This window comes from Diceros bicornis, chromosome 32, assembly GCF_020826845.1.
Source record: "Diceros bicornis minor isolate mBicDic1 chromosome 32, mDicBic1.mat.cur, whole genome shotgun sequence".
In the NCBI taxonomy this organism is placed as follows: Eukaryota; Metazoa; Chordata; class Mammalia; order Perissodactyla; family Rhinocerotidae; genus Diceros; species Diceros bicornis.
In genome coordinates, this window is record NC_080771.1 from 2078038 (window position 1) to 2091223 (window position 13186).

Consider the following 13186-nt stretch of genomic DNA (forward strand, 5'->3'; position numbering starts at 1 on the left):
GCTGTATCCTGACTGCAGGTATTCCTGATCAGAAGGGTTGTGAAGATACAGAAGGACACATCTGAGGTCAGCGACCAGCGCATCCGCGTGACCAGTGAAGTCCTCACCTGCATTAAGATGATTAAAATGTACACGTGGGAGAAACCATTTGCCAAAATCATTAAAGGTGCAGAAAACCTGGCTTTCTGCTCAGACCTGGGGATGTGATGGTGGGCCACGCATCTCACCTTCCGGGGACTTCATTCATGTTCTGAGTATTGTTGTGTGCTCCTTGGGGAATGTTCTTGTGGTTCATTTCAGTGCATTTCTTTTTTTATCTCCTAGACCTGAGAAGGAAGGAAAGGAAACTATTGGAGAGGAGTGGGCTTGTCCGGAGCCTGACCACTGCCAGCTTCTTCACAGTCCCAGTGGTGGCCATAGTGGTGATGTTCCTCATTCACACGTGCTTACGGCTGAAACTCACAGCTTCAGCAGTAAGTGTTTGGGGTGCTCTGTTTTCCCCCATATTGATAGGGAGTTTTCTCATGTGTCCTCTCCCAGCCCATGCCCCTCAATGATCTGAAGGTTTTGCAAATGCATAATACAAATTGGTGTGATTTTCCAGACTTTTAGGGTGCTCAGGCTTTCTTCCATCTCAACCCATCTGAGAAGCTGGTACTCCTTGGATTTCAGCTGTGGGAGGGAGAGTCATCTAGAGGTGCAGGAAACGTCAGATGTGTAGTGAAATCCCCAAAGATTCTGATATACTCCTGAGGTTGAGAATCCTAAATTGAAGAGTTTCTCTGGTCCCAAAATTGGGCCCTGAAAATGCACTTTAAATAAAGGGATAGCTTCCTCTATCTTTCCCTTTGTGGTCTGACTCTGGCCCTGAGACGCAGCAGCAGATTTCAGGGTGAGGAATCCCAATTCTCTGAGAATAGGTCAGGGTGCTGTGCTTGGCAAGGTTGGAGTCCAGCCTTGGGAGGGCAAGAGACAGCACCCAGTGCAAGAGGGGGAGCATTTGAGAGTCTGCAGCCAGGCGCTCAATTGTGCTCCAGACAGCAGGCCCCTGTGCTTGGCCCGGGCACATGCCAGAGGACCACCCCCAAGGTTTGAATGGCAGCGGGGCCTGTGTACGGAACACTGTCAGCGGGACTCTCGGGTCACATGCACTCACAGGATGCAGGATTAGACCGAACCATTCCTGCTCCATTGGAGTCTATCTTGAGATAAAGCTGGAAGAAGAAAGAGGTGGGGATGGCACATGGATTGGAAGGTCCCATTCTGAGATCCTCGGGGCTGAAGGTGGTTTGCCACAGTGAGGGAACGTCTCCAGGAGGGAGTGAGGCATGGAATAGGCTTGAAGCCTAGGGAGATTTTGAATGTTAGAAAAGAAAAGAGCATCTAAGGCAAAGAAGAATAAATATGACCTTAGCAGCAGTGCTAGGACCAAGCTATGTCCTTAGCAGACAGAGCTCTCTCACGTGTGTTTTCTGTGCTTTCCAAACTTTCCTCCTGTACCAATGTTACGATTTTGGGCACTATGCCAGCGGGGAAACTGAGCCTGTGGTGGGGGGAGACCTGCCCCCCAGTTACAGAATTCCCAGTGGCTAAGCTACAACAGGAACCAGGACTTCAGACGTGAAGACCTGAAGATGCATGCCCTTTTCTCCAATTTTTCCAGTCTCCCCAGTGCCAGCTTGGCCTCTGTCAAATGAAGGACCTGCTTGTCAGAAGCTGCAGGGTCTGGCTCTGTGGCTTGATGGGGGCCTCAGGGATGGGGGCCTCAGGGAGTGAGAGAGCAGGACAGAGCTGTGACCCTCACTGCCTCCTTCCCTCCTCATCCAGGCCTTCACCACGGTAGCTGTGTTGAATCCCATGCGGCTGCCAGTGTTGTTTGTGCCTTATGGACTCAAAGGTCTCACAAATTCCAAGACTGCAGCGGAGAGGTTCAAGGTAAGTGAGCTGACGAGGGGCTGCGGGGCCCTCTGCTTGGCTGCTCCTTTGCCTCAGCCCCCACGGTGTCCCTCTTGAATGTGACCCCTGGCCAAGGCAGAGTCCAGACTAGGAGAGGGATTGGCTAACTCAATGACCTCCTTTGCCCCGGCTGGTTTGGGGGCTGAGAATATTACCAAACCAGATGGGCTTGCCTCCTAGTAAGTTAAATAAGACTCTACAACAGTGGAAGTTGTCTCACAAAGTAAAGTGTATTTGCAACAAATAGGAGGCCACGAGGAATCATTTCCAAAGTCAAGGTATCCCGGAACAAAGGGAAGCAGGAACTTTTGTTTTGGTTGGGGAATGAATATTCAAAAGTGAGAGGCGGGTACACTGCAGATTATGGTAATGAGGCTTAATCTCCTCTTGAAGAGGTCTTCACATTAAAAATAAGGCAAGGTCATGGGCATAGCTCTTGTAGGGAAGCTTGGTTAGCTTCAAGGTGATTGCTGGTTGTGTCTCCTTAACATAAAAAAACAACTTGGAAAAACAGTTAAATGCTTTCAAACCCACCCTTGAGTTCCTTGGGGCACTAGTCAGTGACAAATCCCCCCTCTAGTTTTATCCTGTTCCTCATTCTTGAGGGGCACAGGTCGAAGGTCTATCTTCTGTAACTGCTTCCTGCTGAGCATGGGTGTTGTTAAAGAGACCAGTAGAGGAGCAGAATTTACAGCTAATCTTGTATGTTTGCAGGTCACCAGAGGCAGAGCCCCAAATTGTTCATGCAAGTTAGGCCTATTTTGTGGAAGCAAGCAATCGGGTATTTAATAAGAAGCATTTCTATGGAAACAAAAGAAAAACAAGGTTAATGGTTGGAGCAAGTTATAAACCAGTTTCTGAGTTCAGAGGACAGCTAGTTAAGAAGATTTCTGGATGTCAGTGTTGAAGCATCTCTTTTAGCCTCCCTTCGAGTGGCTTACACAGCAACAGACATGCTATTGTGGTGATCTGTCTTAAGTTGATATCAAGTTGTTCTGCTTCAGTTTGCAGGGCTTCAGGAAAAAGTACAGGTTCAGTTCTCAATGATTCCAAATGAAAATGATGGGAAAATTGAAAACATTAGCTTGGAGATTTGTAACCAGATATTTCAGGAGACTAGAAGAATTCAGGATCCAGTCCAGTTAACAGATACAAAATCAAAACCTCAAAGACAATTAACAGAACTGGGATCTAATATCCACAAGTGTGTACTATAGTTTCCACTGAAATAATTTTTCTCTCTAAAATCACCCTCATTTTTATCAAAGATAGCTAAATGAAGACTAAATAGTTTGTAAAATAAGTCTACTTTCAATAAATTTGGCCCAATTATTTACATAAGTACAGCAAGAATAGCAATTGATCATACAGGCTCTTTTAAATCTGCTTTGCTGGAAGTTTTTGTAAGGAATCTCAGATTGAACTTCAAAGGCCTCTTGAGGCCAGGAAAGCCAAGCCAAGGATTTTGTCATCAGACTTCACCTGCAATACCTACAGATTTGGGTGAATTCTTCTCTTCTTGAGGTCCCCCCAAATACTGAGGTTCCTTGCACCTGCCACATAAGTGGCAAGTGCATAAGATATTCCTTGATCACTCAGGTAAGATTGCTTGGAACTTATGTAAACAAGGTATCACGCCAACATTTCCAAGTGGCTTTATTCCATAAAGTCAATATTTATTCCTCAAAAGCTGTCTTGTCATATCTGAGTCTGTATGTTTCTCTTAAATATGACATTCCAGTCAAAGCCTTCCTAATATAACCAGTGTTTCCAATAGTGTCCTATTATAAGGAGAAGAGATTCTTTTTGAACTTATGCAAATAACTATATTTCCATGAAATAAGAATATTCACTTACTAAGAGTTTCCATATTATGGAGGGATCAGGTAGAGAGAAAAAGATAAATGTTTCAATTCTGTTCACAAAGGTATGATTTACCAAATTGCTATATGTCATAGTTAGCTTGAGAGAGAAGAGAAAAAAAGTTTCCTTAAATCTGAAAAAACAAAACATTTTAAAAATCAGCAATATTTCAAATGAAGTTATAAAAATTATAATCATCCTCATCACTTAATTCAGTCCTGTGTAATTGATTCTTGATCTTAATCCTCTGTTAGCAGTTTTATGGGGCCATTAGTTTCTCCATTAGAGTTTTGTAATTTCTTACCTAGTTCACTTTTATAATCTGAAAGTTTGTCAGAAACCTGTATTCTAGAGTAAGGGCCAGAGAGACCTTTCCACGAACTCTTTGAAGATGAAACCATTTGAAAAAACGTCATAGTAAAACAATAACTCTCTGTAAATGACAAAAGACTTAAAAATGACAATTGACAAAGAAAATTGGTTATTGTTGTGATGTACAACACTTCAAAATAATAACCAGAATTATGAGTGATAACCAGGACAGACTAGAATTTTAGGAATGTTATATGATTTTAAAACACCTATATCAATAACATTTACCCACATAACACCACCTATGAAGGTTTATCATCACTTATTTGACAATGCTGCCCATGTAATTTAGCATACCAAATAAGCCTAATAAGTGTAGTATCTTCCTCCTTATAGGAAGAGAGCAAATTTCTTTGAGAAGTCCCAGGGGCCCTCTGAAAATTCTCAAAGGAAAAACAATTTTCTTCTTTCTCTTCTTCTTCCAGGTCAAAAGAAAGACTTCATTCAGGATTTGAATATTTTTTGTGGGGAAGGTTGTCAAAAATATCAAAAGGTTTTAAAGCACTTGATCAAGCAGGAAACAATGCTCACTGTGAAACAATGCTCAGTTATCCACTCAGTCAAAGTGACAACAGAAACAGTCAAGGGCAAACAGAGAGTTAAAACAGTCAGAAAAAATCTTAATAGAGAGACCTCAGTCTTTTTGAACATAGAAAATTATTTTAACAAAACATAGGTTTTCTGTCTTTTAGGTAGACTTACTCAAAGGCAAAGAAAACCCTTTTATAACCCCTTTATCAAGTTCAAGAAAATTATCCTTTTAAGAGAAAGAAGACCAAATTTTAATTTTGCACCAGCTTACTTTTGACATTAAAACTCATTTACTTAACTGGATTTAGTTTAATCTTAGCCAACTTGACCATGCATAAAACTCCTCAGGGTTTTACCTTCACAAACTTTCTCTCACTTTTTACTTTCAGAATTTGTCCTGCGCCTTCCTTTCCTCCCTTCTAGTACTTTAGAACAAATTTATCTTTCTTAACAAAACAAAAATATTTCCATTATTTATACTTTCTTTACTGAAAACATATCTTACTTTCCTTGAATACAAACATATTTTCCTTAATTTTTAGTATCTTTAATCACATATTAGAATTTTAATCCTTAGAAACTTTAATTTTTAACTAAAAACTAAGTAAGCAATTATAAACTTTCTTTCACATTAGCCTTCTGTGGCCTAACAAATCTACAAATACTTTTCACAATTTCTGGAAACATGTTACTTTATAGTGCAATCTTAATAAAACACAAGACACGTTTACCAATAGACCCAAAACACCTTTTAATTTCTCTGTAATAAGCCAAAAGTAGATAAACTTATATTTTATAATTAATAGCTAATATCTTATTTGAAAATGATCTAAATACTCAATGAATTTTTATCATTAACCTAGCAAAACTTCAAAGTTTCAAGTTACAAAAGAGATTTTAGAAGTTATTTTAAGTACATATGTCACAAACTATAATTATTGCTAAAAGTTTATCTATAAATTCTAAATCACTTACATCTAAACCATTTGTTCCCAACAATTACATTTAGATTACCCAAGAAAACTTCATGAGACATTGGGCAAAATCAGCTGTCATTTTAAGCTATTTTTGCTGACAAATTTGTAACGGGGATAACATGAGCTTATCTCACTAGTAAACCCAGGCTGCATGTCTGCATCATATCCAGTGCTGATAACTCTGAGGACATGTCCATTTTAATCAAACCAACAAACTTAAGCAAGCTTTCATTCACCAAAGATTATTTAATATCACATTAACTTGAAAGACATTTGGGTTAATTTCTATTACATTTAGAATTTATGTAAGTGCTTACTTTAAGCAAATTTCAATAGAGCTCTTAATTTTGGTCATACCATCCAGAGGTAGAAAAATATCTCACATTTACAACATACCTGTAGACACATGTACACAGAGGTTCCACAGCTATTGTTGTAAAATTACTGTCATGAATCAGGCACAAGGCTCCCTAGTCATGAATCCAAATCTTGTTCTAAGCCTTTTTACTTATATTTTTGAAGAAGACACTCAAGATGCTAGATTTTTGGTGAGGGTGCTCTAATGGCCTTTCTCTCTTTCTGATTTTTTTCTCCAATCTTAGGAATTGGTGATGGGCCAGATAATACTTCCCAGAGAGGTGATAATGCTTCTGAGATAAAGGAACTGGGTGGCATCTGAACTGCCTCTAGGGCTGCTTTTGCCAGAAAAGCACAGTAAACAAGAGTAAGGTTGTAATGCAGATTTAAGGCCTCCCCTTCTGCACTGATACGTTTCTAGAGATGAGGTCATCCCCCCATCTTCCCAGTGCAGAGAGGGAGATAGCTTTACGTGGAGATTTCCCTTACAAGTGTAAATGTTTGGTAAACAGAACTTTGATTAGAATGGGCTTAGCAAGGACCCTCCCAGTCTATCGATACCCAGAGTTCTCTATGGTGATGGCCTATCTTGGGGACAGTCCTCTTATCTTAAATCCTTTCAGGAAGTTAGTGGTGAGAGAGGTCAAGACTTCCCTCAGAGGCCTCTGTTCCCAAAACAATCAAGGTAAAGAGACACATTTTGAGGTGGCCAACCTTGATCCCCCACACCTACACATAGACACATGAACACATAGGTAGACACAGACAGCAACGTTAAATGTTAAATGTTATGAATCAGGTACAATACAAAACTCACTAATTTCTGAGAAACATTTGCATTTCAAAGAATGGCTCTTAGGTTCTAGAGAAGATGGGAGAAGAAAATCTACATCATAAAGACACAGAAAAAGCAGTCAAGTTTTGTTTAAGAGCCCAACTGTGGGCATCAATATAGCTGTAAGATTTAGTTAAGTCCCACTCAGTCCGGGCACTTAGGCCCAGAGCCAGCACTAGGCAAGCCAGGGAGGCCAGAGGCAAAAGCCTAGAGCGGGCTGGGGCCGGGGTTCCTATTGCCGGGGTTGAGAGTTAAGTCCCTTGCAAAAGGTTTTCACGTTTTCAATTTTACAGAAGGTCCAGGTTCTGCTCAGGTCCAGCCTGAACTTAACCATAACTTGCTGACGAAAGAGGAAGTGATGAACGAGACAGACAAAGAAGGGAAAAAGGTGATTAGGCTTTGCCCTCACGGCCTCTTCCCAAGGATTATCAAGATAAGGGTCACACAAACAGCAGTTCCAGTGCTGGGGCAACACAGGCCTGAAGGACGGTTTACAGGATACAGGTCTCTTGTCCCCACAACTAACTCAGTAGGTGCCTAAAATACTCAACAGGTTGTTGACAGGAGACTAAACAAGGTACCAGACTGTCAGTCAAATGACTGACCCAGGGGCCAACCTGGAATCACTCCAGGTGTCCACAAACCAGAGGAGAGCTCCCAGGGTTGGAGCACACTCTCCAAAACCAGAACCCAGAGGAGAGATCCCAGGGGTGGAGGTGGGATGTGGAGCTTTCATAAGACCATGGGAGGAGGCTTAGACTCCAAATTTGATTAACGTCTTAAGACTAGTCATTGCAAGAGCTCTCTGACTGTGGACCAGCGTCTTTTCTTATGGTCTGTTTCCAACCTCCCATACGCATCCTGTAACGGTTAGTGGTGATGCAGATGCCACAGGTTTTGCCCAAAGGAAATTTAGTACCCTAATAGCCTGAAACTAGACCCAGGCCATGTAACTAATTCATTAAAGGGAAAATAAAATGGGTGGACGCTGGGTGAAACCACTGATAAGGAGGGCAAGGGAAAAAAGAAAGACCTAGAAGTCCAGAAAAACCAGACTGTGGAAAATGTCAAGCATCCTCAACAAAAACATTAATGTTGAGCATCCTTGACCAAAACACACAAACAAACAAACAAACAACAATGAAAAGACAGGCTCAGCAACTCCAGAGGGGTTTAACCCCATCCAAAGGGACCCCTCCTCTGATCACAGGCACAACACAAAGACAGACTCAGTGACCTCAGGGGGCCTCAAACCCCCACCTCGTCACTCCAGATGAGATTCAATCTCCAGAGCTGATTTGACCCCTAGACAGACTCAGTGCACTCGAGATGAGATTCAATATCCAGATGGGGTTTGATCCCTGACTAGTCACCAGGGATTGGTCCCATTTCGCAGAGCCAAGCATCGGCCCTTCTGGAGTGGCTGGGTCGTGCAGTCCTTCCAAACAGAGGGGACTCTCACTCCCCTGAGCCAGGCTACCTCCGGGTGGGGACTCAAACCCCAAAGCCAGGCCCCAACAGACAGGCTTTGTGAATCAACTTAAGGAAACAACTCTTATAGCCGTGTCCTGGGGTTGGCACCACTCACCTCCATGGAGAGATCCTCCGAGAAAAGGGCTCCATGTGGCTACTGGGTCTCCCCACAGAGCAGCAATGTCAAGCCTTTGGCACAGGCACCACGAAGGGGTATGTCCCATCTGGGTCACTAATTTGTTACCAACCAAGTGAGCTCACCTCCTGGTGAGCTGAGTAAGACTCTACACCAGTGGAAGTTGTCTTATAAAGTAAAGTGTATTTACAGCAAATAGGAGGCCATGAGGAATCATTTCCAAGTCATGGTGTCCTTGAACAAAGGGAAGCTGGAACTTTTATTTTGGTTAGGGAATGAATATTCAACAGGGAGAGGCAGGTACACTGAAGATTATGGTAATGAGGCTTAATCTCCTTTTGAAGAGGTCTTTGCATTAAAAATAAGGCAAGGTCATACAAGAGCTGCAAGGCGTAGCTCTTGTAGGGAGGCTTGGTTAGCTTCAAGGTGGTTGCTGGTTGTGTCTCCTTACATAAAAACACAACTTGGAATACAGTTAAATGCTTCCAAACCCACCCTTGTGTTCATCGGGGCACTAGTTGGTGACAGGAAGATGGATAAATCAGGCCAGCTCTCCGGCCACAAGGAATTTTTAAGATAGTGTATCCCAACCAGGTCTCAGACAGGTGGTCTGCAAGCTCTGTCCAGGTTTGTGTCGGGTTACCCCAATGGTTCTTCTTTAAAAAAAATCATACCTATTGCCTGCATTTAAAAACCTGGACATTGTATATAAAAACTCAGATTTCTGGATTCTCTTCAATAATCAGAAGATCTGACAAGTGGACCTTCATTCTCTCCTGGCCGCAAGCAGCTGGAGCAGAGGTGATAGCTGCCCTGTGTAGATGTGGGTTTTAGATGCGGTTTGCTGCAGCCTCCGCCATGCCCTATCTCACCTTGAACACTGGAGCTGTGTTTTTCTTATCATTTGTCATCGTAACAATGGGCTACTTCACTTCTTTACATAGCTGGTCTTTCCCTTCCAGGCATCTGAGTTTAAAAACTCTAATCTAAAACAAATTTTAAAAGATATTTTATAGCCATCTCACTTAAATGCATTCAGTCCCCGATCTATATCATGCATTCATTTATTCAAAAAATATTTACTGAACACCTGCCGCCTGCCAGGCTCTGAGAATACCGCAGTGAGCATGACCAACAGGGTACCTGCTCTCAGGGAGTTACAACCTGGTGCTGGACACAGACAGGTAACAAGCACGTTAATGCAAAGAAGACAACATCAGGTCAGATGAAGAGCTATGAGGCTGGTAAACAGTGCGATATTCTAGGGAGTGAGTGGGGAGGGCTGGGGCTCTTTGGGTGGCTGGTCAGGGAAGGGCCTCTGCCAAGGTGACTTTGGAGCTGAGTGATGAGGACCAGGCAGAAGGAACAGCGAGTGCAAAAGCCCTGAGCTGGTGGACTTGGCTTGTCTGATAACACAAGACAGCCCTACTATCCACAGCCCCAGGAGCCCCCTCACTTCTCCCCTGCTGCCCTCAGGGCCCCCTGCCGCCTTCCTCCTCCCACTGCTGCACTGGCTTCTCCCACCCTCCCCTGTGGTGCCTGTTTTCACCTACTGGTGGAAAGAGATGAGGAAGCTACAACCTGGGCTGAGAAGGGTGGGTAGGGGTGTTCACTGAAGGAATGGCTGGAGAGACAGCCTGGAGGTCTGAGAGCCTGTGGCTAGAGAGTGGGAAGGGGGTGGGATGAATGCAATCATGGTGGGAGACAAGGAGGCAGGGTAGGCAAGGATCAGGGCAAAGATCTGGATCCCTGGGCTGCACTTCCTCATGGCATCAGAGCCTGGAGCTGGCAGGGCTGCCCCTTTGGATGGGGAGCTCACTCAAGTCCCCTCACTCATCAGCCATCTTCAACTCTTCCTGCTTCAGTCACTTAAGTTGTCTATCTGGCCCCTTAGGCGTTTGACTCTGAGAGCCCCAGGCTGGAAGGAGGAGGCATGATCCCCAAGGCCATGACTACCTCTTCCTCCTCTGTGTGCCTGGGGCTGTGAGTGCACTGTGTCTCAGTGCCCTGTGCCCTTTGGTCCTTGGACACCAGGGAGCCAGCTTCCAGAGGCAGGGACAAGAGAGCTGTGAGCCCTCGGGGAGGACTCCTCCTGCAGATGGCCTCAGGTAGAAGGAGAGCTGGATGCTGGGAGCTGCAGAGGGTGCACACTGGGCTCTGGAGAAGGCCCCCAGGGTGTGCACTGTGGGAGAGTCTGGAGACTATCTTTCCTTTGTGTTGTTTATTGAAAATCAAGTGAAAAACACTGAATGGCATGGACAAAATTAGAGTTTGAGAATTTACTTAGAGCTTGTTGGGGTGTGAGGACTCCCTGTTTTTGTTCCCCATAAACCCGTTTATCAGGATTCATTCATATCGAGATGTGTGCTTGTCACGCTGACTCATTAAGCCATCGTGCTACTCAAATTGTGTTTGTATGTGATACAATGTATGTGATATATATATATTTCTTTTTAAAAAGCAAGGGAGTGAAAACTGTAAAATTTGGGACAGTTGTTGTCCTGGGGAGAGGACTTGGAGGGCTTCACCCACAACCAGCAGGGGAATGAGATGGGCAAGGACCCCAGAGTTAGGTCACAGTTATTGCTCTTGGGTTCAGTGGTGGGCTCCGGATATTCATTATCTTCTTAAAAATAATGAAACAGTAAGCGCTCAACTAACTAAATGAAATAGAGGGGGCTGTGCAATTCCCAATGATCACTGTATGCCCTGACCCAAATGTTATAATTAATCCAATTCAAAATACCTGAGATCCAATTTTAAAAAAAGAAACAGAGCACTTTTTTCATTTGAAAATACCTTTTTGTTTTATTTTTATAATGCTGTGTGCTCATTCTGAAAAGTTGAGACAATGTGAAAAGGTACAAGGAATAAAAGTTTCTCAGCATCCTCTACCTAGAGATAAAACCATCGTCCCAAATGTCAAGAAGTATCCTTCTACATCTCTTTCTAAGCATATCTCCAGGTAGAGACATGTGAATATAATTTGACTTCCATGAGATCATATTCCCACCCACCTTTTTTAGTGCTAGATTCACACACAGTTCAACTCCTGTATTTTACAGACAGGGAGATGGGGACAGACACAGAGAGAAGGGAGCTGTCCATGGTCAGGATTTGCAATGTATGACCCGAAACAACACTGTGTGGTACATGGGCAGACCTTTCACTTTTAATAGTTATGAATGAACTTTCATTAGAGAAACTACACATCAATACTACGCGTCAACAGCTGTTATCACTTCAGAAGAGGCTAATGTGGGTTAGGCCGTTAGTCACTGTAAAATAGAACAGAATAGAACTAAGAGAGCGGGTAGTATGCAAATACGAAAGAGTGGCCTAGAGGTCTGAAATTTGGAAAACCTGGATTTAGAATTTTCACCAGCTGAAACTGGGCCCCTCCTAATTGGCAATGGTTCTTCAAACTTTTACTGTTTATTATAAATCCATAAACCAGACCAACAGGCAGGCCAGCAAACTGGGCCCACGTTCCTACTGGACTCAAGAACTGAATTCCTCCTCTCTCCCTTTCTGTTCGTTTGTACAGAAGTTTTTCCTCCAAGAGAGCCCTGTTTTATACGTCCAGGCATTGAAAGATCCCAGCAAAGCACTGGTTTTGGAGGAGGCCTCCCTGTCCTGGCTACAGACCTGCCCCAGGATTGTCAAGGGAGCCTTGAAGCTGGAAAGGAACAGACATACTCCCAAGGGGATGACTAGGGCGCGGCCACCTCCAGGTGTCCTCAGGCCAGAGGATGAAGGGGACAGCCTGGCCCTAGGGTTACACAAGATAAACCTGGTGGTGTCAAAGGTAACCTCATTCAGGCCATGCAGACAGGATAGCTGCCAGACTTTTGGGGCCTGAGGCTAGGAGCTTGGCCTGGCACCCCACCATTTCCTTAGCTAAAAATTGCCCCCTCCACATCTCCCTTTAAAATACAAATTTTTCACGGAGGGAAAATACAGGAAGTCTTTCATCCTTTGGTGTGAATCAGTGGATCGTGTAAAATTGTTTTTTAATGGCAAGACCCAGAATAGTGTGCTATATGTGTGCTGGTCTTTGGAGGGACCAAGGACACAGAGCAGAGAAGGAGAAGGAGATTAGACCAACATTTATGAAGTTGCTGGTACGTGCCGGGCACTATCCTACATGTTTCAATTTGGTTATTTTGTGAACTCACCCTATCTGGCTTCTTCTCTGACTAATGTTTGCAAAGGCTAGCTTCCCTGCTCTGTCCAAATCTCCCCTCTGTATTTTCTTCTCTATTATCTATTAAAATCTAGTAATAGATATTAATATCTAACACTAATAGATACAGCTATCAATATCTATTGTTAGATATATCTAAAAATATATTAATATCTAATAGTAATCCACATTAGCAACCAATAGTAATAGATATTAATGTCTAATATTCATTGTCTATTTACATTTTCTCCCTTGGCGATCCCATGGCTTTAAATTTCATTTCTATGCTTTATATCTAGCCTTGAAGTCTCCTCTGAGCTCTAGACTCAACTGTCTATTTAATTTTCTCCTCTTCAATGCCTACCAAGCATTTCAAAGACAACCAGGCCAAAACAGAACTCTTGAGATTCCCCCTCTCTGACCCATTCCCCAAGTCTTCTCCACCTCAGGAGATAGCACCTGAGTGGTCCAGGACCTGGAAGTCACACTTGATTCCTTTC

General features: G+C 43.3%; 1 protein-coding gene across 1 annotated transcript in view; it reads left to right on the plus strand.

The window, feature by feature from the left end:
- The window catches only part of ABCC11 (ATP binding cassette subfamily C member 11), a 70878-nt gene that overhangs the window by 11678 nt on the left and 46014 nt on the right, over window positions 1-13186 (plus strand). Inside the window, exons 7-10 of the mRNA XM_058527762.1 lie at window positions 19-166; window positions 325-473; window positions 1828-1935; window positions 12048-12308. Of these exons, the coding sequence (XP_058383745.1) occupies window positions 19-166; window positions 325-473; window positions 1828-1935; window positions 12048-12308 (666 nt within the window). The remainder of the gene's footprint in view (window positions 1-18; window positions 167-324; window positions 474-1827; window positions 1936-12047; window positions 12309-13186) is intronic.